Here is a 27,172-nt window from a genome sequence, read left to right as displayed (position 1 = left end):
CCGGAGGCATTGCGTGAGCGGTTCCGAAAGCTGCTTGACCCTGGCAGTCAGCTCTGTGCCGTTCGAGGCCCCGGTCGCAAAGGAGGTCGAGGGACTGCTCACCGAGCCATCACCTTTCGTCCAAGTTATCGAAGTCTTCTCACTCGGGGTCGGGTAAGTCGAAGCACAAAAAGAAGTCGGCTGACGCGACGAGGGATGCGGGCGGAGAATCGACACTGGGCTTTCCTCCCTTCCCGGGACCCGAAGCGACTCCTGTCCAGCTTTGTAAATTTTATGAGGCAATGCACGCCATCTTTGGGCAGCCCGAACTCACCGGCGCGCCTTTGGGCCCCGCGGACTTGGTCGGACGGAGGCCTGGATCCAGATCGGCGCCGGTTGGCCTTATTACACCTCCACCGGCGCTGCTTTCTCCGGCACCGCAACCGACGCCGGTCGTGTCCCCGGCTTTCATCGACCCCGGACCCGTCGCCGAGTGGGGTTTTTGTGCCCCTGTTCACTCCTGGGGTCCCTTTTCGGCCAGATTGGCAACCTGGGAATGAGGAGGACTGGGAGGGGTTAGATGACCCTTTAACTGATCAGCTAGGATCTGACCAGGGCTGGAGAGAGGAACTGGGGGATGCCAGTGGTCTCTATACTTCCCCTGACTTTGGCATGTTGTCTCCTCCTACCGTGGCTACGGAGGAGGGAGCGTCATACGCAGTGGTGTTGCGTTAGGCGGCCGAGGCTCTCAGCCTCGAGCTTCCTACGGTGGTGGTCAGGACTAACCTCCTGACAGAGGTGCTTCAGCCGTCTGCGAGCTCTTCGGAGCCCCTACTGCCGTTTCATGAGGCCCTTACCAATGTCCTTTTGCGCACATGGTCCAGGCCCAACACGGGGGGCTCCCGTGGATAGGATGATTGCCCAACGCCACCGCCTGGCTCCGGGCGACCCCACTTTCCTCTCCCAAAACCCCACCCTGGAGAGCTTGGAGGTCAAAGAGCGCATTCCCTACCGCTCCATGGGAAAGGGAATCCAAGAAGCTGGATCATCTTGGGAAGAAGATTATCTCTTCCGCCAGCTTGGGACTGCAGTCGGTAAACGCTGCATGTCTATTGGACCGTTATTCCCACTCTGTGTGGGATACAGTTGCGCAGGTGCTGCCTCAGTGTCCGGAGGAGGCCCTTACAATGCTCTCCTAGGCTGTCGCTGCTGGGAGAGATGTGGCGAAGTTTACCATCCGTTGTGGGCTGGATACCGCCGACTCTCTAGGCAGGACAATTTCCACGTCTGTAGCCCTTCGTCGCTACACCTGGATGAGATTGACTGGCTTTTCGGGGGATGTTCAGAACACCCTCATGGACATGCCCTTTGATGGCCGTCGCCTTTTTGGCGACAAAACGGACAACTCATGGGCTACGGCCAAGTCCTTGGGCCTCTCCAGCAGTCTGCTTTTCGCCCCTTTCGTGGCTGCGGAAGGGGTGCCCCACTATGTCCCGCCCAGAGCCACAGGCCGCAGCAAGTTACCCAACCTTTGCGCGGCCAGGGACGTGGAAACCAGCGCCGTGGTTCAGGGGGCCAGCGGGTGGGCCAGTCCACCAACCTCCCTCTGCAGCAGCTCCCAAACCCTCCTAGTCCGACCTTTCAGGCCCATCAAACGCCAGTGGGCGGCAGGACCTGCCATCACCTCCCCCAATGGCACACCATCACGTTGGACAGGTGGGTTTTGCAAATAGTCCGAAGGGGCTACTCCCTCCCCTTCGTGGCTACCCCTCCAGCCATGCCACCTCAATCTCACCGCATGTCAGAGGATCACCTGGGCCTTCTCCAACAGGAAATTTCCGCTCTCTTGGCTAAGGGAGCCATCGAGCACGTTCCTGCCCCAGAAGTAGGTTGTGGTTTTTATTCCCACTACTTTCTGGTACCCTAAAAGGACAAGGTCCTACGTCCTATCTTGGATCTCAGGAACGTCAACCACTTCCTCCGGAAGAAGTTCAAAATGTTGACGCTTGCTCAGGTCTTGTCTGCCCTCGACCCTGGAGGCTGAATGGTAGCGTTGGACTTGCAGGACCCTTATTTTCACATCCCCTTCTTGCCAGCCCACCGGCATTACCTGCGGTTCACGGTAGGCCTTGAGCATTTTCAGTTTACTGTGCTCCCCTTTGGCCTTACCAGCGCCCCTTGGGTGTTCACAAAAGTGATGGCAGTGGTCGCAGCTCACCTTCGCAGATCGGGGGTTTCAGTCTTCCCCTATCTCGATGACTGGCTGTTGAAGGCGGGCTCGCCCCAGGCAGTCGTCTCCCACCGCCAGACTACAACCGACCTCCTGCATTCGCTGGGGTTCTCCATCAATGTACCGAAGTCGCACCTGATCCCTTCTCAGAAGCTCCTCTTCATCGGAACGGTTCTGGACACGACACGGTTTCGGGTTTATCCTCCCGAACAGCGAGTCCGGGATATTCGGGCTATGAGTCTGATCTTTCAGCCTCTATCCCGGGTTTCGGTCAGGATGACCCTGAGGCTGCTGGGCATCATGGCCTCCTGCATCCTTCTGGTCGATCATTCTAGGTGGCATATGCATGCTCTGCAGTGGTGCCTGAAGTTCCAGTGCGCTCATCATCAGGGGAATCTGTCCAGTTGCGTCCAGATCTCGAATGGCACTGCTCGAAAGTTGCAGTGGTGGCTCACGAACCAGGATTGGGTCAATGCCAGATCCCTCTCCCTTCCCCAACCAGAACACACAGTGGTGACAAATGCATCCCTTCTGGGAGGGGTCTGCCATATGGGAGAGGCAGAGATCAGAGGACTCTGGTCTCCGGCAGAGTCCGGGCTCCATATCAACTTTCTGGAGCTTTGGGCTATCCGGGCGATGCGTCTTGCAGTCAAGGCATTCCTTCCCTCTGTCCGGGGAAGAGTAGTGCAGGTGTTCACAAATAACACCACTGCCATGTGGTACTGCAACAAACAAGGCAGGGTGGGGTTGTGGACCCTATGACAAGAGGCCCTCAGTCTCTGGACATGGCTGGAACATCAGCGCATATCCCTCGTAGTTCAACACCTGGCAGGTTCCCTGAACGCCAGGGCAGACGAACTCAGCCGCAGGTGCATGTTAGATCACGAATGGCGTCTTTCACTCGGAGGTGGTGCAAGGTCTCTTTAGATAGTGGGGAGAACCTTGGTTAGATCTATTTGCCACCGAAGAGAACATGCAATGTCAGCAATTCTGCACGTTGGAATTTCTAAGGCGGCACTCGCGGAGTGGAGTTGCGGTCTGTTTTACGCCTTTCCCCCTATACCACTTCTGCCCAGAGTGCTGAAGAAGATCAGGCGCGACCGGGCCCAAGTTATCCTTGTGGCTCTGGATTGGTCACAAAGAGTCTGGTATCCCGAGCTGCTCAACATGGCCATCGATCCTCCGACCCATCAGCGTCTTCGGGAGGATCTTCTGTCGCAGCAACAGGGGACGGTCCTCCACCCGAACCTGTCCAGCCTCCACCTCATTGCGTGGAGATTAAGCAGCGGCAGTTGACGTCATTCTACTTGCCTCCCAAAGTCTGTGATGTAATCTTGGCAGCAAGGCGTCCCTCCTCTAAGAAGGTATACGCCGGCCGGTGGAACAAGGTTATGGCATGGTGCACAGCAAAGTCTGTGCATCCCGTTTCTGCCCCTCTTTCTGAGGTTCTGTTGTTTCTTCTTTCTTTAGCCCAGCAGGGCTCTGCTCTGGGCACTATGAAGGGCTATCTTTTGGCCAATTCTGCCTTCCTTCGGCTTCCAGATCAGCCTTCTCTTTTCAAGTCCCCGGTGGGTAACTGTTTCTTGAAAGGCATAATTCATCTCTTTCCTCCTATTCCCTTCGTAATGCCTCAGTGGGACTTGAAGCCAGTCTTAACCTATTTAATGTGTGCTCCCTTTAAGCCGCTTCACAACTGTCCTTTAAGGCTTCTGATGCTTAAAACTGCATTCCTGGTAGCCGTCACATCTGCCAGAAGAGTGAGTGAGCTCCAGGCTCTTTCCTCCAAGCCTCCTTTCCCGTCTGTCCATCCGGACAAGGTGGTTCTCAGGTCTTGTCCATCCTTCCTTCCTAAGGTTGTCACTGCCTTTCACATCGGGCAGACCATCACTTTGCCCACCTTCTTTCCACCTCCGCATCCTTCGAAAGAGGAGAGGCTCCACCGTCTGGACCCAAAACGTGCGCTTTCTTTCTATCTGGATCGCACTAAACAGTTCCGGGTGGATGACCAACTCTTTGTTGGCTACATGGGCGCCAAGAATTGTTGGGCCGTCCACAAGCAAACCATTTCTCGATGGCAGCCACTACAGCCACTATGGCCTTGGGAAGGGGAGTTTCTCTACATGACATCTGTCAGGCAGCTACGTGGGCCTCACTGCACGCATTTACAAAGCATTACTGTCTCGACAGCCAAGTCTGGAGAGACAGCTTCTTTGGCCATTTTGTTCTCCAGAACTTTCTGGTGTGATCTTGGTTCGCAGACCCACTACCGTGGTTGGTATTGCTGGATTATCTATTCTAAGGTAAGGAATCTATAACTAACGTGTTTCTTTCAGATGAACAAGTAGATTCCCTACTGCCCCACCCATCCTCCCCGTTCTGCGAACTGATTTCTAGGGTTAAGGTTATCCTTTCAGGGCCCTAGTTTTGTGCACCAGTGGTCGGTGTCTTGCATGGCTCTGCCTTTCTGGCACGGAAAGTTGTGTACAGAACTGACGTCAGCGCACGAGGGCAGCGCCTAAGTAGCTACTGCGACATCATTCGGGCGACCACGACGTCAACCTCGGATGCGGAGCCGACCGACACCACCTTCCGACGCGCAGAGGTACTGCTGACGGAAAAAACTTTCTGGATCCAGTCTGACGCCTGGGGGTAATTCTAAGGTAAGGAATCTATAAGTAACCAATGTTTCTTATATATATATTGTAACTTGTTCATCAGAACTAATCATGCCTTCTAATTCTTCTAGACCTATCGTTTGCTTTTGATATGGCTAAACATGACAGCCTCCTAGACTTACGAGAACAGAGGATGGGGTTATCGGGGTCCATCGTAAATTAGTTCACCTTGCATCTCCACAACAGAACTCAAAGAATCGAGGTTAATCAGCCCCTGTCCAATGCCACACCTGTCACGTTAGGGGTCCTTCAGAGGTCCTTTTTTCACCTGCTCTCTTCAACGTATTCATGGAGCCTCTAGCTGACATTTTGATATCTTCCAACATTTATTATCACATGTATACAGATGAAAAAGAATTGTACTTGAAAGTTTCTTTCCCAGAATATATTGGGTCCCTCAACACAACTTTACAAAAAACCTAAAACTAGCTAACTTGCAACCACCTCAAACTAAATGCTCTCAAAATGGAATTTCTCCTAATTGTCCCACCCAAACATTCTCCTGAAATCAAATTATGGATTAAGCATTTAACTGCTCACCAAGCATTATCGATTCCACGAGATCTCTGGGAATAACTTCTGACAAGAACCTGAACATGCAGGAGCACATCAGTACTGCCACCAACGGAGCGAACTACCAAAGGAACATATAAAGAAAATAAAGACCCTTCCTCCCCCATGACGACTTCGAGGCAGCCGTTCAAGCCCTAGTTGTTCCCAATGCTGGACTATGGAAGTGCTACCGTATATGGCCTTTCTAGATCCCAGAAGGCGCCTCTCTTAACGATGCTTCTTGTCTCATCACAGGAACAAAAAGAAACAAACACATCACTCCAGATCTAGAATCCCTAAACTGGCATATGAGAAAGCATACTGTTAAAAGTTGCCTGCATGACCCATAAAGCATTACATTACTCCAAGGTGCTTGGTACAAAAACTATAATCACCTGGTGGATGCAAATTCTCTAGATTAGCACCAGCACCTTGTTTCCATTAAAAAAAAACTTGTAACAGAGTCTTCTCGGGTATTGCCCCGAGAATTTGAAACTCCCTGCCACCTGAAATCAGACTGGCCCCCTCAAGTGCATCATTCAAAAAAGAGGTTAACTGGGAACTACATGTTTTAGACTTTATATTAGATATATAGCAGTGTTGTATATTGTTTGGGTTCTTGTTCAGATTTTCCTAGATCCTAAACTGCTCTATTTTGATATGGTAAATGTTGACAGCATTACCTCTACTATGTATATTGTAATACTGTAAACCTTGGCTGATTTGGCTTTTGATAGTAACATTTTGTGGTGAAAAAAAAGAGGTTAAAATATTACTTATGAACATATTTCTGCTCTAGGACTCACAGTTTGACTCATTATCTGTACTCATGAGTATTATTCGAATTTTGGATCATTTCTATTGTCATGTCGGCTTGGTCCTATGGAGGTAACTCTCCTCAATTTGTGGGCATACACAGTCTGCACCTCTCTTGATTATGTTCTTGTTTGCTCTTCTGGTTCTTCCTTTCGATCATCATAAAGCGCTCTGATACCCTCACGGGTCATGTTCGCGCTATATAAAACTTTTTAAATAAATAAAATAAATAAATGTACATTTTCGGCTTGGTCCTATGGAGGTAACTCTCCTCATTTTGTGAGCCAAAACAGTTTGTACCTCTCTTGATTATGTTGTTTGCTTTCCTGGTTCTTCCTTTCGGTCATCTGTAAAGTGCTCTTATGCCCTCAAGGGTCAATTTTCGCACTGCATAAAACGCTACAAATAAATATAAATAAAGTGGTGTCCACAAACAATTGCCTATCCGTGTTAGATATTTGCATGCAATTTGATTGAAGATAGTCTAAACCTGTTTTATAGCGAGTAATCTTTGAGAACCCCTAAGTACAGTCGAGTGTTTTTAGGTCGAGCCTAGCTGCAGCGCGCATGCGCTGCTCGCTCTGCTTGACTGCTGTAGTAGAGTATAAGAGAGAAGCCCCGCCAACTCTCCGCCCATATATTTTCATTGGCTTGTGACATTGTCTTTCGCAAATTCTGCCTTTGGATTCGTTAATAGGCTTGTTAGTCCCTCCTTAGTACGGCCTTGTCTTTATGTGTAACCTCCCATGGCGACTGGCCCCTTTACTTCGGTTGTCACACAGAACCTGTTATGTAGTTTGTAAGCACTATTTACTTTATTGAGTTTCTCTTGCTGCAGGCCGGACATGCGCTGCTTCAACTGAAACCGCTTGTGTTTTTTTAAGCAGCATGGTCGCCCCCATAACACGGCGCTCGTTTACTATCACTTTAACACGACATTATCTCGTGTCGGTTTCAATCCCCCAAGTAAAATGGATTTAGAAATGATAAGCGAATTAAGTCATGTGAAATCCTGTGCTAATGGGCTGAAGCTGACAACAGCACATCTGTGTTATATGTAATCTGCACTAAAGCCACCTGACGGGTTGTTTTCAAAAGCCTGTTTTATTAACAACAACACTACCAACACCACCAATACCGCCACCACCGCCACCAATACCACCACCAACAATCCAATACCAACACCACCGCCAATACCACCACCATCAATACCAATACCACCTCCACCACTACCACTAATACTACCACAAATACCACCACAAATATCACCACCACCAATACCGCCACCACCACCAACATCAATACTACCACTACCATCACAACCAATACCACCAGCACCAATACCACCCCACCACTACCACCCCGCCACCACCAATACCACCAGCACCAATACCACCACTACCACCAATACCACCACCACCAATACCACCACAGGGGTGTGGAATTTAATAAAATATCTACTTGTCCATGGGGCAGGTTGCTTCACAAATCTACTTGTCCTGTAACAAAATCTACTTGTGCCATGTAATGCAGCCACAAATTATGGCAGCAATCCCATGATATAAGAGCTCTGAAATAGCCTCTCTAATTATGCCAGTGCTCCTTCCATAGTAAGGTTTGAATATGAGCGATTCCCTTATGTTGTCACATTTCCGCAGATCTACATACTGGGGCTGAAGGTAATGGTAAGCAAAGGTTCCAGGGCTGGAATGCCATTTTGAGTCTGTGCAAACCTACTAACTTGCATGTTTTAAGGATTTTCACCAACTCTTCTCTAATCGTTTCCCATATTGTGAAGGTTTGGAAATGTACTCCTGACAATGAAAGACATAAAACTTCTTTCACGGTTGTGAAAAAGTGGGAAAGTGAACTCACAAACACTCAGATTTTCGCATGAGCAAATCTACACCTACATATTTGCTCATGCTAAAATGCAGTTCACAAATATTTTCTAGGATTACTATTTCTTGGCCTACTTCTGGAAAGTCTTGTGAATTCACAAAAGCTGTATATTTGCGCTTAATGCAAGGACATGGGTGCACGTATGAGACTTTATTCAACAATTGGGTCCCTAATTAGGTCTGGCGTTAACCATGACCTTTTGTGTTTAATAAAATTCTGTCTCTCTCGCTCTGTCTATCGGTTAGATTCGCTGTGAGTGACAGCGCATTCTGTTCTTTCACAAAGAGCATATCGACACAGTCAGTGCCAGGAACTACTGTGGCAATGTGTGCTTTTTAAGACCAAAACATTTTTTGCTTTTGCCAATGTTTGTTATAATGGTGAGAGCCTGGCAGCTCCCACTCCAGTAAGCTTTTACAAAAACCATGCCAAAACATGTCACGCGTTGACAAAACCAAAAGTCTGACCAACAATTTCAGAACAACTGTCTTTACCAATGCTTGTTTATTTTTGTTTTACATAATCGTGTTATAACTGGTTACACTGATTTTCCATTATTAATATTTTTGGGAAATACTAGCATCAATCTTGCTTTCAAGCTTCTGCAAATATTTGCATCTAATCAGAGAGCATTCTGGGAGCATTATAAATAGCATCATATTGCTAAACATTGAAAACGTGTTTACACATTTTTATACTGGAACCACTGTCAGTAGTGCAGTCTGAGCTTACAACATTTACTAAGCGCGCTCACCCTAATAATAAAGGTTTTGCATTAATAAACCATAAATACAAGCTTGAACAGCATTAACACATGGACACAAATATTACCCTAACTGCAGTCATTACCTTTCCCTGATCCATAATGTGATGCTGTAAACTGGCAGCCAAAGCATTGGACCTACTTGTCCCAAGGACAAAATACACGTAAAAGCTTGTTGCCCTTGACCCCAAACAATATGTCCCTGGCATCGGTCTATAGGAAGTCCACATTCCCACCAATACCACCAATATCACCACCACCAATACCACCACTACTTTCACCACCACCAATACCACCACCACCAATGAAATGCCACCACCAATACCACCGCCAATACCAATACCACCACCAATAACACCGCAACCACCAATACCACCACCACCAATCCAATACCATCACTAATACCGCCACCAATACCACCACCACCACCAATACCAGCACCAACAATACCACCACCAGTATAGCAGGGGCACTGTTCAAGGCCGGAGCTGCAGCCGAGACCATAATGCCTGCCATAAAGCATAGCCCGCCCTGCACCAGGCGGTGAAACCAGGGCCCTACTACAGCTAGAATGTGTTTTATAAGGCCAAAGATAGCAGTGACATTACGCAATGCCACACTGCACACTCAAATCACAGAGAGGGCAGGAAATAGCCTCCCTCCCGCAATTCCTCCTGAGCCGTGACAGTGTAATCACAGAGCGAAAGGTGTTGGAGCAATTTGTTAGTGTTTATAGCTCAGATCATATGTAACTCTCACTTCACACTTTGCATGTGTGTGTAATTTACATCACTTAAACATCTTCTTCACTGCACTATTAATCACTACTTTGAAGACGTCGCAGGCCGGTCTCTTCCTCTGATATTTACAATCTAACAAGCGGTAGAGAAGGCCCCTTATTGCAATGCAATAGGTCTCGCATTTGCAAGAGTTTAAGCTATTAGTATTGTAAATGACAATGCCTTTTGTTTACGTTTTAAAACCCAAAACATAAATAAAAGGCATTGTCATTTACAATGCCATTAGCTCAAACTTGCGTAAATGCGAGACCTTTGCATTGCAAATTCTTGTTTTTTCTGATTAATAGTACTCAAAGAATGCACAACCTTGCTCATTTTTTTTACTTCTGTATCCTTCCAAAATGCGTGAAATCAAAGTGGCTGCATTGCAATATAAACAATGTTCACTCGACCTTCGCAAAAGAAAAACATGCAACTCATATTGTTTTGATCTTTGGTCAAATGCTTAGATTTGGTCAACCATACAGCACAGGTACCTAAGAGATTATTTCTTGGACATTTGCAGATGCCCAAACAGGAGAAACAAGACTGACTCTTTTACTAAATTAAACAATATTGATGAATACTGAGCCGAGCGTGTCATTGAGAGTAATTTTCTCAGACTGGAAAAGCAAATGTAAGATATAAAAGTGGTGAAATGTGATAGCTACAGCAAACCTCATTTGAATAGAATCAAACTTGAGCACAGATGGTACAATAAATACATTTCGGAGTTTTAAATATAAAACTCACAGAATGAAGTTGTAAGTAGAGAAACATAAGCTATATTTTAAATAATACTTAGTGATATGCTTAAACCTATGAAAAAGTCAAGCTTACAGATAAATAATGCAACCAAAAACAAGCAACATATGAAAATGAATAATGCCAATTTACTAATGTCATCTAACATATACTCTGTAACCAAAGCTGCAATGACAATATATCCAATCAATCACAAACATTAGTGACAACAGGTAAAAGTAAACAAAGCGCAAATAATTAGGGATTGTACATGGCCCTATTAGATTTTGCATGCGCAAACAGGTCACAAATCCGTTTACACATGCAAAAAAGGGTCGTTCGTCTGGCCCTAATAGTCTTACACCCCATGTTGATAACTTTTGTTCTTTATTCATTTATACTGAGTTAGTTGTCCAGATAGTATCGGTGGACCAGAACTAAAGACAAAAGAACAAGATCCTCTGCATATGAAATCAGACTGATCCCCTCTACTGCATCATTCAAAAAAGAAGTTAAAATATTACTTAATGAACACATTTTTGCTGTAGGTCTCACAGTGACTCAGTAGCTACACCTACTATTATTTTTCGAATGTTGGATCATATGTATTGTCTTGCCGGGTTGGTCCTATGCAGATAACTTTCCTCGATTCCTGAGCTTACACACACCTCTCTTATTTATTTATTTATTTATTTATTAAGTTGTATATAGCGCAAACTTTGTCATTTGCTTTCTTGTTTCTTCTCTCCAATCATCTGGACACCGCTCTGATACCCTCATGGGTCATATTTGCGCTATATAAAACTTTATAAATAAGTGCCACATTGCTGATCTTATCTTATAAGTTCATCAGCATATGTTATATTGCTGATCTTACCTGATACCTACATTGGAGGAAATGTGTCAGTTTTACTTTGAACGTCAGGATAAACAAGCACATACCAAGGAAATTAAAAGGGGATGGAAATCTAGCTCTATTTTATTCTGTGACATGTATGGATTTCTAGACTGCGATCTGTAGCTAGTGTACAATTTTACTTGTGTATCAGAATGAATCTCCCGTCTGTAAGGTCATTATATTTTGGTCTATAGGCGAGTCATGTCTGTCTCATCAAAGTCCATACTCTAGCATAGGAAATAGGTGAATAATTAGGGGTGGGCAGTGAACTCCACTCCGCCCGAGTTCGCAGAGTTTTGCAACTCCGAGCTCTGCTTGGATCGTGGAGTTTGTCAAAGACTCCGCCTACGGCCAGCGAAGCAGAGTTTACTGGTGCACTCAGTGAAACTTGCAGTGTGCAGCACAATGCAAGTTTTATTTTAGTATGTTCGTGTACATACTTGTGACAAGAGACGCCGTGGTGCAGAAGGGGCAAACCCACCTGCTTTATGGTATGTAGCAGCCTTGAGGTTAACATAGGAGCTGAGGTTTTCTACTCAGAGGATCCCTGCATCTGTAGCGTCAACAATACTTTCTTTGGTAATTTAATTTGGCTAAAGTCGGCTAACGTAATCAAGACAGGATGGAAGTAGTTTCTTCTGTGTCGTCTGCATTCTGCCTATTCCATTATGTATGTTGGTTAGTGCAGACATAGAATGTACTCCGAAGCGGTGGCATTCATGTAAACTGATGGAGGAGCGTGTGAGCTGTGCGCGGAGGGGAGAAGGAGTTGAGCTGCGTTCTCCCGCAGGCTTTAGCCTCCACCCGAGTGTGCTGACCAGCATGCTCCCGCATCCAGCTCGTGCTGGAGATGAACCGGGGTCTGCCACCTTCTGCCCCCTGAGCAGTAATGTTGATGAGAGCAGAGGGGTGGCCGAGGTGAAGCAGGCATGCACGCCTTTCTGGGTGGGTGGGCAAAGTACCTTGTGCTTTGGGTTAGTATCTTACTGTGGGTGAGGTGAAAGTTGCTCAGCGGTGTTGGGACCGAATGTGTGCGCACTTTCAGAATAATCACTTCACTGGGTATGCAACTAAGTTGCATACAATGTCTCTGATGTATGCTTTTGAAACCCTCCTAATTGGCTGCAAGTTGAAGTCGGGCACTCCTGACTAAGTGTGTTGTCACTTATCAGAACAATACTTTGGGCTTAGAAGTTTTGTTATGAGGCCTGTCTGGTCAGCCGCTTCTGTTACCCAGTGAACAGAGTATCACTGACGTAGTTTAAATTCCTGTTCTCTGGTTCTTTCTTCAAAGGAGGTGCAGAAGCCAGCTAGACTAAAACAGTGAGAATTTACAATTTCTGGGGGTGGTACGTGGTGAGGGAAGTTATGCATGCAATCTAGGTGCTGACAGGCAGGCAGGCAGTATACACATGATGCACTCCCTCCTCTACCTCTGTCTCCCTCTCTCTCTCTGTCGCTTATGCTGATCTCTTTACTTGGTGTGTTTGTCTTCAAGGAGCCTTTGGTGAGCAACCCCATCTCTCTCTGATTGGCTGAAGGGCTTAAGGAGAAATCTTTAATTAAGTAGATAATCTCTGCTTAGGAAGTTTGCAGCTCTCTCTCGCTGTCCCTTTGGCTCCCACATTGTAGTGCTTACCCTGCGCTCACCCATTGAAGTGACTGTGAGCTAGACCACGTCTAGCCGCAGATGCAGTACAGAATAATAAAACCTGTTTATCACTGGCTCTTGGGACCTGCTGTATTTGGATTATGCATCACAGGAGGCTTGCTGTCTTCATCGAACTTCTTGCTCACGTTCTTCAGCTTTGCCACTTCTGGTAAGTGCCGGGGTACTCCTTCATGTTCTTCTGGAACTGTATGGCTGCGCCCATGCGTGGCAGTGCCCTAGAAGCTGATATGACAGTATGCAAAGCTGATTGTAAGAAGTGCTTTGACTCAAACACGTTTTTGCAACTCACTATTCAAGTCCTTTTTTATGGTACCTTTTATTTTGTCAAAGAAGTAACTGTCACTTTGGGGGTAATTATGATAGCGGACAGACTTCAGTCCATCCGCTATCGTGTCGGGGAGTGGGACCATGTGCTTACAAGGAGGCGGTCAGACAGGGGGTATTACGATGCCACTGTGGCGGGCACATCTGCTATCTTTAACATTGTGGTGGGTGCTGCTAGCTGCAACACCTGCCACAATGTTGAAAATGCACTGTTCATATCTTCCTGCACTACATGGCAGGCACCACGCGGTGCCTGACACATGGTGCAGGGAAATGTAGGGGAACACCATAGGTGCCCCCCAAGTGCAAATCCATACTGCCACCTCCCACAGAGGGCCTGCAACGGCCCGCAACTGGTCACCGAAATCGATCCCCGCCAGCCTTTCTATGGTGGGGCAACTCCATGGAAAGGCTGGCGAGGATCCAGCTTCCAAATCCGACGACTGGTGCCTGCTAGGCAACGCCACCATTCTGAGGATGCGGGCAGGTCCGACAGGCAACCCGTAACGACTGCTTCTGTCGGACCCTTGGCGTTTGGGCTTTCTGCCCCCCAGCACACCGCCTGCCATCACAATCTTGCGGGCGGTGAATGGCCGTATGATGGTGGTAAACCCGCCACCGACAGTCTGTCGGTGGCAGGTTCACCGCCATCGTAATCAGGCCCTAAGTTAGTCCATCTGAAAAAAAGCAATATTCTATAGGTCGTAACCCCCTTTAATTAGACTGTCTGCATTTGTATAGGTCAATGTAGCATAACAGTTGGATATTTGGACACAGACTTCCTTTCAGGCGTGGCCAAACAAGCTCCGTCTGCTCACGGAACTCCATGGAATTTGGCAGAGTTTTTATGTAAATCCGCGGAATACCATGGAGTGAAACTCCACGAGCTCCGCTCAGGGAAGATGTTAAAATTCCAACAAATGACAAAATGCACTTTGAGAGCCTTCCATTTGCAAGTATATATGTATGGCGTTTGCATTAAAAAAATAAATCTGTTTTGTGTACAGTAACAAATTCCTGAATAAGTGGGCGTTTATACAATCTGTAACTGAACTGGGGTTGAAACCTGTAATTTGGTCACTCTGGAAAAAGTCATACAGTGATAGCTATTCTCTTCATATTTTGTATTTAGACCGTGCATTTTCCATGGTGAGATGTGCTGATCTCCTCCTGGTGTTTAGGAGTGCGTAAAAGACTAAACAAAAACTAAGTATATGTTGCACGCACATAAAATGCTAATTTTCAGAGTACAAATTATCACTCACTTCCATAATGATGAAGGACATATCCTTTATACGATTCAGGTACTGCAAAAAAGAGGCACTCATTTCCCGTAAGAAGATTCATTAATGCTTTTATTGTTTTCAAAGTTTTAACGTTTTTGAAACAACAAACACCACAAGCAAAAAGGGCCATTCTTAACTTCACCTGCTGTAAATATGTCTGAAACACAACCATCTGAAAAGAAACAGAAGATTAAGGACTACTAAAACCGAAGCATCATTGGTAGATTAGGCATCTGGGAGTGCAAAATCCGCACAGCTCAACTGAATATAATAAAGTTATAATACCATCTATGATGAGAAGGGATTGTCTGAAAAAATAAGATTTGCTTCAGGAGACCGATTTAACTAACACAGTTCCATACACACTGCTGCTAATCACATTGTTTAGAGAACGAAGACAAGCTATGGCCAAAAGTAAAAATGCCATTCCCAAAAATAAGAAGCACTCGTGAAGGCAGTTGCTGCCTAAAACAAAAATCTATATTTGGTCTTAAAAAGTTCACATTGCCTTTATAGCCCATGGCACCAAAGGGTACACGTTTGTCTTTGGATGTGCTCTCTGTGAAAATGCAAAATGCCGTCATTCACAGTGAAGTTAACCAGAGGCTGAAGTGTACAGTCCTACTGCCCCATGATGTATGCTGTGGTGGGTGGGGACAAAAAGTGATTGACACAACAACAGACCTATGGATGAAGAGACTGGCTGAAATTATATTATATATACAACTTAAGCAAAATAAAAAGGCCTTGGCTAACGCTAGACCTAAAAAGAAGCTAAAAATGATCACACTGCTCTTGTTAATGGTGCAGCAACGAGAATACTTGAAATGTTTTTTAGCGAGGATAGAGGTAATAGAGTCAATAGATGGTCAGAATCCAGGCAACTTGCCATTAAGTGAAGGACCTTCTGATGGTGCCTTCTAATCAACAAACTGCTGAGAAGCATAACGGAGATAGAAGAGAAGGGTAGCTGCCCAACATCTATGAGAGAAGCCAAAGTAATACTGTTGCAGATGCAAATCAAAGACCAACTAGACCAAAATGTGTATAATTTCTTATCAGTGATAAACGCAGACACCACAGTACTAAGCAAAATACATGAGAAGAGATTGTTAGAGGTAATAACCAGGTTATTTCTTTAGGACCAGTGTGCTGAATAGTCTTAAGATTTGCTGGTTTGCGAAAAGGCATTCAACACAGTATCATGGAGGTTCTTATTCTTAATACTAGACCAATTAATGCTGTTCATAATTTTAAGGATGGCTCACATTGCTGTATACCAGGCCAAAGGTGAGGATGAACAGTACAGTTTCAGATCAATGGAAGTTGGAGATTATTGCATAACTATTTGCACCAGCTTTTGAGTCCCTGGCAACCAGACATTGCAATACTTTTGCAGGACCATGCGCTATAACGTTATTTAATTACATGAAGAATCTACGTTGGTGTGTATCAGACAGTCGGAGTTGACAGTGTTACACAGTGAAGTGGGCTACCTCAAGGACTGAAGACAGATGCCTGGATTGAGAATTAGCTCAGACACGTCAACCCTGCTGCTGTGGGGTGGGGTGTGGCGGTCATCAAGTTGTAGCCTGAACCCCAGACATTTACTACTGAATGTCCATGAGAAGCACTGAAATATTTGGGACAAAGTAAATTCCTATTCAGTACAAATCCCAAGAAAATATTTCTTAAACAGCTAAAACATATTTCGAGGCATCATTGCGGTGATAATTAAAGGAAGAACTTGGTTTCTATATTCATGATGTCAATTGAATTGAGGAGTGTGCCATTTGTGATGTGGAATTACCCTTTGATTTAAATTTTAGATGGATTTTAGTAGAAAGAATAACTAAGACATTTTGGCCTTGAGACAGAGGACATTCCTCAAAGCATCTATTGGCTGTTTATGAAATGCTTTCTTGGGATATGTAATAAATGAAGAATCTACTTTGACTGATGAATGCAATATTTTCGGGGATTTGTTATGATACAAGAATTGAAATAATCTACTTTGCCAATAACGATTTCATTTGGAACAGCACAGAAAATTGGATGGGACTAGTGATTTCATAATGAACTTGATAGTATCAGGACCTCCTTTACGATACTAACTACAGATAGGGCCAGGGCCATATGATCCCTGGCTTTCTAAAGAACTGTCAACCATTTTGTATTATTTAAAATAATTTCATAGCTCCGGTTACTGGATCCCTAATATGTTATTTTAAATCTACTGTGTGATACTCATCTATGAATAATATTACATGTTTTTGAGGTTGATGTGTCAGGTAAGTACTTTAGTTACTTGTGTAACAAAACTTTCAAAACGTATTTTTCTTTGTTTGCAAAGTTGTCAGTTCCTTCTTTTTTTGCAATGTATGCTGTGCATGCGTTTATTCATTTTTTTCTGCATAACTGTATTTTAGTTCACATGCTCCTCATCCAGAATTTAGCGTCTAGCTTACTACACCTTTCTGAGACTTTTTATCAGAGTTGTTAAATTTCTGATAGGTACTTCTCACCATGGATTCCTCACCTTTTGAATCCCGTGTGCCGGCAGCTGGTTGCAACAGACTCCACAGTAGTTCCGTTCCCTCAACTGATGTTTGTCTTTTGTGCTTCAAGCAGAACTTGAAATCCTGTCATATATGCTCATGTATGCAGCTGAATGGTCTTCAGGGAGCATGAAGTGAAGTTATACGTCTCCTAACACAAGGATTGGGTCAATTCTGGTCAATGTCCAAGTATCATTCACATTCCCAGTCCAGGTAACGATCCTCGAATAAGGTCAGAGTGAAATCAAAAGACAAGTTGTAGTGGAAGCACAAGACGTCTGGAGAGATTTCCAGTACTTTCCGCTGATCCCATTGTAGGGAGATGTTGCACAGTTGGCTTTCTAACAACCCATCGCAGCCGGCTTCGCACAACTCCAAAACGTTTGAAAGTTTAGAATTGATTTGCCTCTGCAGCAGATCAGGTTCTTTAAAGATGCAATTCTGCAGCTATTTCAGACAGTTACAGGTTCTTCTGGCACACCTTCCTTGCAGGTCAGAGATGCACCTACTTTTGTACCTGAACAACTGACTGCTAATGGCAGGCTTGTCTCACTCAATCACAGATCACCTACTGACGACTTCTTAGTTGTTGTCCATCCTGGGGTTCTTCATCGACGAGCCAAAAATCCCATCTTACACAGGTGCAAAGGATTCCTTTTATTGGGACCACCATGGACATGGTGGCTTTGTAGTCCTTTCCACCCCTACAACAAGTCAAATACATTGAGGCTGTGATTCTGATGTTTTGGGATCATGTCTTAGTTCTGGCACTGAGAATTCTGAGCCTCCTTGCTGTCCCACCTTTGTGAATATTACTGGTGCTCTGTGACTGGTGACATATGCAGTCTCTGTAGTGGAACGTTCACTTTCAATGGGCTCTACACTGGGGGTGCCTCTCGGGCATTATTCGTGTCCGAGACAAGGCAGCCTAGTACCTTTTAATGATGTATGTCAAAATTACTTTTGGCAGGCAGTTCCTTTGCCCTATCCAGTACTCGTGGACATGACGGATGTCCCATCTCTGAGCTTGGAGTGCATATGAACAAAGACTTCATCAGAGGCCTCTGGTGTCAAGTGAAACAGAAATACCACATCAACCGCCTTAAGCTGTGTATCATCCAGCTGGAATTTGAAGATCTTTTGCCTTCCACCTGAAGCAGGTCTATGTCCTGATAGGCAACATGACTGGCATGTGGTACTGCAACAAGCATAGCAGCTTGGGGTCTTGTGCACTGTGTCATGAAGGCACAGAGGCTTAGGCAGTGGCTGGCCCTTCAAGAGATTGCCTTGAAGGTCAATCACTTGGTGGGTTCCCTCAACATCAGAGCAGATGAGCTCACAGGCATCATCTTACTGACCATGATTATAGCATCTTCACCTTTAGGTGGTTCAAGACATCTTTACTCAGCAGGATGGCATTGTGTCGATCTTGGCTACAGCTGACAATGCTTAGTGACATGCCTTTTGTGCCCTAGACTCCTACTCCCCATCTAGGAAATACGGAGGAGAGGCGTTCGGCCATCATTTGGATGCTGGCCTTCTCTATGCATTTATGCCACTGATGCTACCCTGCAAGGATGGTGCCTATATGCTCCTCCACCTCTTCACTTCCAGATGTGTGACTAAACCTCCGCAGCGTCTGAAGGCACTACCTGCTGGCACATGGGAGCTGTTCCAAGAAGAAGTTCCAGATCCCATTTGATGCCTGAGGTTATCCTGGTTATTTGTGGTTAGGTATCCACTAGAAAGAGCATTACCGAAGGTAAGTAACATGTTTGACCTGATCATATATATTGCCTTATTTATTCATTTGCAAGTGTTTCTAAAGTGTGTCTCATGTCTGTTTTATTCCAATTTCTGCAGCATATCAAATGTTGCTTTTGTGATCACAGATACTTTTCCATCAAAGAGTAATCTAGCATTATCCACTCCATATGTTTGTGAAATCAGCCTCTTTGTCACCTTGCCCATGAAGGACTGCAGTCGAGTTCCTTGAAAGTATCTCTTTCTAATACCAATTGAAATTGACAAAACACAGTTTAAATATGGTTCACTTGAACAACTATGTTTACAAACAAGGTCTTAATAAATTGCTTTGAATGTATATAGTTGCCTCTTCTTATTTGACCAGTCTAAAATGAATCCAACCTTGACAGAAAGCATTGATCACCTCCCCAATGGCAAAATATTTGTGGCCATTTTATCTTTATGCATAGTCAAATAGTTTCAATACCTTCTAGTTGAGGAATCAGTGAGTTCGTTTTTCAGTATAATGGCTTTTGTAAAAAAAAGAATATGCCTCACCTTGGAATTTGAAAAGGATGGTCATTAGAAGTTTTTACCATTATTATTAAAATAGTTTTTGCCTGCATCTCAAACATGTGGGCTCACCTTGATAGTTCGTAAGAATATTACTGGTAAATATCACATTCAAAGTTAATTGCACTGATGGTGTAGTAAGTAAAAATACAAGGCCAATTGGAAGCAGACTAGGGCATTACTATACAATCATATCTCCATCATATCTCTAGTCTAAGAGCAGTAATTTTGGAAATCTTCATACTATCTCACTCCCTGCACAACCTCTTAGAACCATACTTTTATTTTTTAAGTCGGGTCTGCTTAATATGTGAGCCTACACAATAGTATTTAATATTGTTTCCTTCTGTCTATGTTTCATCCTCATGCATTCCTTCTCTCCTATTTGCATACACTGGCTCACCCTGCTCCAGAATGCCTTGACGATCGCCAGGTTGCCCAGCTGCTGCACCACTTTTCTGTAGACTATATCCCTGGCCGGAATATCTGCTTGGATGGAGCCTTGGCCCATCATTTGAACCAGTGCTCTTATCACCTGCGTCTTTTCAAGAACTGGTTGGTTTCCGGCCAGGACGATTTGGAGTGCCTCTACGGTACTGCACGCTTGCAGCTGCACTTTCTGCTGTGGTTGCCTAGGCATGGATTATGTCTGCTTTGGAATGCAAAGTGCTCGATAATGATTTTAAAGGTGGTGTTTTAGTCTTTGCACATTTTAATATTAATGTAAGCCCTTGTTTTTTTTTCTCAGTGTTTACAGGATGCTTCTGGTTTGCTGTTGTTCATTGGGTCCTAGATCTGTTTTGTAATGGTCATGATTGCTTCAGGATGGCTTTGCTTATTTGTTGTTAATTTGATGCAGTGCCATGTGGAATGGGATTGTTGTGTTTTCTTTGTGTCTCTTGTGCGCATTTGACACCTTAATCTCTTACATTTGCGCTTTCCTTATCATATGATTATAATGCTATTTTGCATGAGCTGAAAGGATGCTAAGATCTCACAAAAGCTTATTCCACCTATACAGTCGGCCTACTTAATCACAATTTGCAAATTACAGTACCTGTTATATTCCTTTTACCCTAAGACTAAAATGGTGTAATGCAACTTCAACGGATCATTGTCATTAGTGAAAGATTTGTATTGATAGTACATAGTGCAACTATTTCATTTGAGGGGGTGGGATGGGAAAGGGCATTCTAATTCCTTTTACCATAGAGGACAATTACAGTCACCTTTATGTTCTCATGGTCACTAACAGAATCTAATAGAAAAGATGGAAGCTTCTTCAACCACACATACCATATACATCATGACTCGCTGCCAGCGCATATGCGCTGCGCTAGGCTCGACCTAAAAAGGGCTTAAAACCTGTCATTTACTTTCCATTGGTTGACTTTGAGTTCCTTGCTCGTCATTGGTCAGAGTGTGTCGGTTTTACTTTTTCTTCATTTGTTTGTCCCTTCGATGGAGCAAGAAGCAAGTACTGATTAATCTTGTTATTAGTGTCCTTCCGCTGCTCCTGCTCAGAATGAGATACTTTTTTTTCTTCCGTCCCTCCCACCTTGTTGCTTGTTTCTCTGTCCCTCCCCATTGCTAGTTTAATTTGAAACCCTTACACTAAAGTAATGTTTCTGCAAGTGACAACATGGTTTTGTTGCATACTCACATGTCAGTCCAAGCAAGAAAATCTTTTGCCGATGTGCTTCACCAATAAAAAAAATCAAAAAAAAAATCTTACATATGTTTAATGCTTTTTCAAACCCAGAAATCATATAAAAGATTTGTATCATATATCTAAAAGATAACACACTATGTGGTGCCCGGGTTTTCCTATATTTAAAAGCATTGAACACTTACATGTACAAATGATAGAGAGGACATTTTATTTTTGGGGTAAACCTCATCAGTTACGGGGCTAATAAAAAACATTTGATGAGTGTGAATGCAGTGAGCTTGATGAATTCAGCATCACAGAGTGACACACATTGCATCTGTCATGTGGGTTAAAGCGGCCAATTGACCATCACTTTTGGCATGTGCCGTAAATTACTGTTTACTTTTATTTATCTTGTGAAAACTCACAACCAGCTATAACAGGAATGCTTATTTGCGTAGTGTCTCCTTTGACTAGGAAGCCAGAAAGACAACGGCACATGGCAGGTCACAGTGCACACACTCCTCCTTCTGCACATTCATTCAGGCTACCTACAGGTAGTGGACCTCAGAGCAATTTATGTTGCCCGATGAGGCATAGCTCATCTTTAAATTGGGAAGAGCAAGAGCTTGTTGATTTTTTAAAATTTGTTTTGTATAAAACCAGTGGGCGCCGCTACAGAGATAGCGGAGCTAGAGCTTGTCACCAGAGCAGACGCATCTGTCATGGTTGCCCCCAAGCAAATACAAGATAAACAAGCAGCTCCTTAAGAGCATGGGACCTATAACAAGCAAATTAAAAAACAAAGCGCTGTGACATGGTCAACACTGGCTGTGTCGTGTTTTTTCTTTTTGTTGTTACTTTCAACCATGCTGCACAGCAGCTGTGCTGGCGAGACCCATGTCAGTTGTTGGTATTGCAGGCCAGTCAAACGTGTTGACATTGCCAGGTTGTCTCATTAGTTGCTATCATGTTTCGCAAACCTACTATATTTCTAGAATTAAAACTAGACCCTTAATATTTTGATCAATTTCACTTCTGCTGATTTCACGAGGTTATACCAGTAATGTTGGCAGTGTTATGAACTTGAATGCAATGTTTTGCTAATTAAATGTTCATGGTGTAGAATCTACCAATAGCCATTATAAGATAGAAGCCCTCAAAAGTAATTTGCTAAAATAGACTAATGAATTTAAAAGGTAACAAGTTACAAATATATTTGATAGGAGATGGGATGCATATGATATGCTGGAAATACATTTTTTGATTGACACTAGTGACTGGTGGTAAAAAGGTTGCAACATTTGTCAACCAATGTCCTTTTTGTGCATTCATAATTTAGTCGATTTTATAAAAGAAGTCTCTAGAAAACAGTTGTTTACTGCCTAAAAGTTATTAAAATAATATTCATAGCCTATCAATCTAGTCTTTGTTTCACAATCTGATTACATTGGTGTGTGCAGAAAAGTTGCAAATGGCTTTAAACATTTGTATGTCATTTATAACAGCTTTCGGTAAACATGGCCTATCCTATGGAACTACCTGTGTTCCCCAAACATTTAGCTGTGTTTTTAGCAGTTAATAACACCTTTCCACTAGTTCAACTCACTGAAAGCACCTAATGGCCCTATCATTCTGCCCAAATGGTGTCTTGCTTTCGAAACCTGCGCTTCCAATATGGATCTTTGTTGCCATTTCTCCCATTGTAGCCAGATGAGAGAAAATACCTTTCATACAAGATTTCTTCTTCTTTGGACAAATAGGAGAAATAAGGTAAATAACTAAAACTTTCCTTTTCAATTGGGAAATAAACCAATGTCAACTCTACGTTGAAGGATTACAATTTATTTTGTTTATTAACTTCCTTTATAACGATATGTATAGTTAGGATTGATTTTCTTTTATAGCAAACTAGATGAAGCTTCCAAATTTACTTACCTATAGGCGTTCAGTTATTGCAGTGGAGAAAAATACTGCAAATAGAGGTGTATGTGGACATGTTCACCCTCAGGTGTAAATATATGAAAAGCTAGCAATTTCATTAGATGCAAGATTTTGATTTTTGCACTGTTCTCCAATCATCATTTATATTTTGAACATCCCTAGTAATATGTGCAATTATATTTTTATTTCTCAGGGACTTTAGCACTTCTCTGAGCCTGCAGGAACAGATTGTTTTAAGAAAATATATTATTTATTGCCATTTCTCTGGATTAAAACTAAATTTGTTTGAATGTGATGACTATGTTTGTCATACATAATCAAATTAACTGGAAGCAATCCATTGTGATGTCCACCAATGTAATGTGCCTTTCACATTATTCATTTTCATCAAAAATATATTTGTCCACCATTTTAACAAATTAAAGCTGCGGAGCCACTTGATAATTGGAGGAAGACATAGATAGTCAAAGCTCTTTAAAGAGGTGGATCTTTTTCCTAGCCCTAATAAAGCAGCATTCACTGTTACACAGACAGGAGAGGAATAGCTTTGTTTGCTCTTTTTTGTTTCTGAAGTACCCAGCAGCAGCAGAGCATACCATGACATTGTTCTGGTATAAAAGAATTATGAGTGTTACTAGTTTAAAAGACCAGTAACAACGACTGGTATTCCAATTAGCAGGATACAAATCAATGACTTTTAGATCACTACCATCAGCATGTGCATTTTTATACAGTTTTATACAGTACATGTGAATTTACTTAAATACTTTCCCTTTGATTTTATATAGCATTTGAAGGTTTATAAAGAAAACCAAAAAAAAACATGCTACTACCATGTATCGTACACAGAAAAGGTTTCCACCTTAGTCCAGGATTGCAAGTAATTATTTTCTCAGTAGTGGGCTGCAACTTCTTCTTCAGTTCAGCTGAGCATATGTTAACATATAACCTCATTGCACCAATGTGCACTTCAGTAGCTCACACTACCCATCCCTTTAGTGTCAGAAGCTCAAAACATATCACCATGCCTGTTTTTAGAAGTTCTCAGAAATTGTTGCGTTTCATTGGAATCAAATTGGTTTTTTTAGGAACTCCACAGCTCATATTTTCAGTCTGTAGCCATACTATCTAAGTCAGTTACTCACACTAAATAGATTGATAATGGTGACATCGGCTCAAATCCCAAAGTTTGGATTGATTTCACTTCGTGGATTAGGAGAATGTGTAATTCCATATGTACAACAGGATTCAGAAGAGCTGCTAAAGGATTATCTGCTTTGGAAAAGAATCACTACTGTCACAACATCACTGTACTAGCAACAATTGCAGCATATTTACAGCAACTGTACTATTACATTCTGATGAATCTCTCTTCCCCAGATGCCTCACTTTAGGAATATTCCTTCCAAGTTTTATACTAGTCCTTAAAACATTTCCTCCAGCAATTACTCTCCAGCATTGAGAGGTGGTGCCATGGATTTTATGAAATAATTGATACTGTTTGATGGTTGACATAGGTACTTTTTGGAATATAGCAACAATGCATGCTTGATATTTGTTTGACTTTTGAAATGATGAACAGCCATTTAATAGGCTGATGCGCATTTCCCATTGAATTGTGGATCCTGTTTTAAAACTAGATCTCAATTTTCTTTTGGCACTGCCTATGAACAAACATTATGAGCCATGACTTCACTTTTGATCAAAACTTCTGCCTGGGCAATCAGTGAGAGTTGTGTTCTCTTGGCTTCAATTAAAAGAAATGTCATTCATATCTCCTTTTCTTTCATACAAACAATTTTACCTAGCTTTCACCTGCATTGAGGAATCTTGCTTTACTTCTTCTTTAAGGGGTTTCAGGGAAGAGACTTTCCACCACCTCTGTACTTGATAGCCACTCAAAAAGAACTTGGAAAATTATTCAGTGTTCATCTTTGGTCTTCACTTGTGTTTTGGAATGCAAGGAATCTTCTAAGAGTATATTTCTGGATGTGTTAACATTTTGGCTACTAGCTGCTGAAAATCCTGAATCTGTTCTTTAGAGTATTCATGCATCTTGCTCTCGAGAGGTGCTGTATCTGTGGCTTTTTAGAGCTATAGCCCATTTTGAGAAAAAACTGTGGGACCATTATGTGGGTGGCTTCCACACAAAGCTCCAGTAGGAAGCTCTTTATGCTTATTGCAGGTCAGATGCCCAAGTGGTACTCCACAACATGTTCTCTGAAAGACAAGCTGGAACATAACCCATTTCCAACTCAAATTTTGATAATAGCGTCTCAAATTGATAGGCAAGAGTCTTTTATAGTAGTATGGAAATCATATATTTATGCTGACTTTGGTAATTTTTGTCCTTAAACCTTTCTTCTCCCTTTGGCTTCAGAATCTCTGTCCCCATAGTGGTAAGCAGATAATGCTTTTGTAACTAGAGGACATGCATGGACAGGCCTCAGACAATCATAGAACGGAACATATTGCTTGATAATTTTTTCTTCTTAGAGTAGCATGCTATGGAGCAGATTTCAGTCCCATAATTAAGTGGTTACATTTTCCACATATTGGGAATGAGACATGAAGTCCTCAAAAAGGTACATTTTACAAAATTATTTTTTATGTCTATGTAATGATTATTATTTTCTTTTGCAGCTCCCAGTACTCAGTTTGGATTTTTAACCTTGTTTAGATTTTAATTTCATGCTCCTTAACCATTTGGTTTGTTATTGTTGGAACTGTTAGCAATGCCATGTATAACAAGCATTTGCAATGCACCAGATCTCACATTTACGAGAGTTTAAGCTGTTGGCATTGTAGATGAAAATGCCTTTTATTTATGTTTTATTAAAAACTAAAACCAAAATAACAGGCATTGTCATTTACAATGTCAATAGCTCAAACTTGCGTAAATGTGAGATCTATTGCACTGCAAATGCTTGTATATAGATGTGTAATGTGCACTTCCTCATATTGGGACTTTCAGCTGTATGCTAAGAAGTGTAGAACTACAAAACCATCATACATATAATCTGATTTCATTACATAACCTAATTCTGGTTATGATATTTGCCTTTCACATGTGTGAAGATGTTAAATGCACTGAATTCATATATGTTACATTTATATTTGCACGTTAGTGTATGAAATATTTTGTGCAATTTTTTATCGTCCCTTTCCCTCGGATAACCCCTTCTTTGTATTATTTATTTTAATTTATATTTGGTCAATAGATAAGATTACACAATCTTGAATACCACCCTACAATTGAAGCAATAAGTTTTGACTTGTTGGCATCCTATTGTATGCATACTATAGGTCTTGTGTATAAGTTTGCCATTCACGTGCACACTCACATAACGTACGTAATGAATTTTAAACAAAGCTATTTTATGTTTACATGAGGTATTTCGATTGCGTAACATACAGGACAGTCCTTAAAAGCAATGGTCACATCCCGCCGCAGTCACCGAAAAAAAACCCACAGGTAAAAGACGTCCTAGGCACGGTGTAGCGGTTACTGTGCTACTTTCTTTCTGTGATATATTGCACATTTTTATCGGTCTCGTGCACCTTTTTATTCTGCAAGGACAGAGAAAGGGAGAGCAGGAGCTTGTCTTGGATCAAGGAGCTTTCAGCAAGGAGAAAAACAAGAAGCAGGTGTGCTCAATCGGGATTCGGGAGGGGCTGGGCACGGAAGAGAAGCTGCAACTTACCTTTAATATCAACGAATCGGGTGGTAATTACACCACGTGATTTACCTTTTCTCGCCACTTGATTTAGTCAGCTCTGCTGCATAATTTGAGCCATCCCTGCCGCATATTTCCAGTGGACCTGCTTATATTTTTTCATTAAATGACACTGGCCCTTTCACAAGTAAAGCTTCGAAAGTTCACCAGTAAAGCTTCGAAAGTCCTCCACCACCACCAAGCGATGAGGAAAAGCAAACGGCGGTTCATGTGCAGAGAAGTACAGTAAATATTCACCGCTCCTCAAAGCAAACAGTTTCTCTCTTATCGAGCAGCGCCAAAAAAAGAGTGGTTTGGCAATATGGTCATTCGTTGACGGAAAGGAAAGCCTTATCTGCCAAGT

The 27,172-nt window shown here is 43.0% G+C and overlaps 1 protein-coding gene across 17 annotated transcripts in view; it reads left to right on the top strand.

The window, feature by feature from the left end:
- PPIP5K1 (diphosphoinositol pentakisphosphate kinase 1) overlaps positions 1–27,172 on the top strand; it is a 1,768,598-nt gene that overhangs the window by 1,586,791 nt on the left and 154,635 nt on the right. For 9 of the 17 annotated variants that reach the window (XM_085644342.1, XM_085644333.1, XM_085644327.1 and 6 more), the window contains one exon: positions 19,911–20,090. The exons of the other annotated variants lie outside the window; for them this stretch is intronic. In XM_085644342.1, the coding sequence (XP_085500468.1) occupies positions 19,911–20,090 (180 nt within the window). The remainder of the gene's footprint in view (positions 1–19,910; positions 20,091–27,172) is intronic. 17 annotated transcript variants of the gene reach the window in all.

This window comes from Triturus cristatus, chromosome 3_1, assembly GCF_964204655.1.
Source record: "Triturus cristatus chromosome 3_1, aTriCri1.1, whole genome shotgun sequence".
Taxonomy (NCBI): Eukaryota; Metazoa; Chordata; class Amphibia; order Caudata; family Salamandridae; genus Triturus; species Triturus cristatus.
This window is presented reverse-complemented; position numbering and strand designations above follow the sequence as displayed.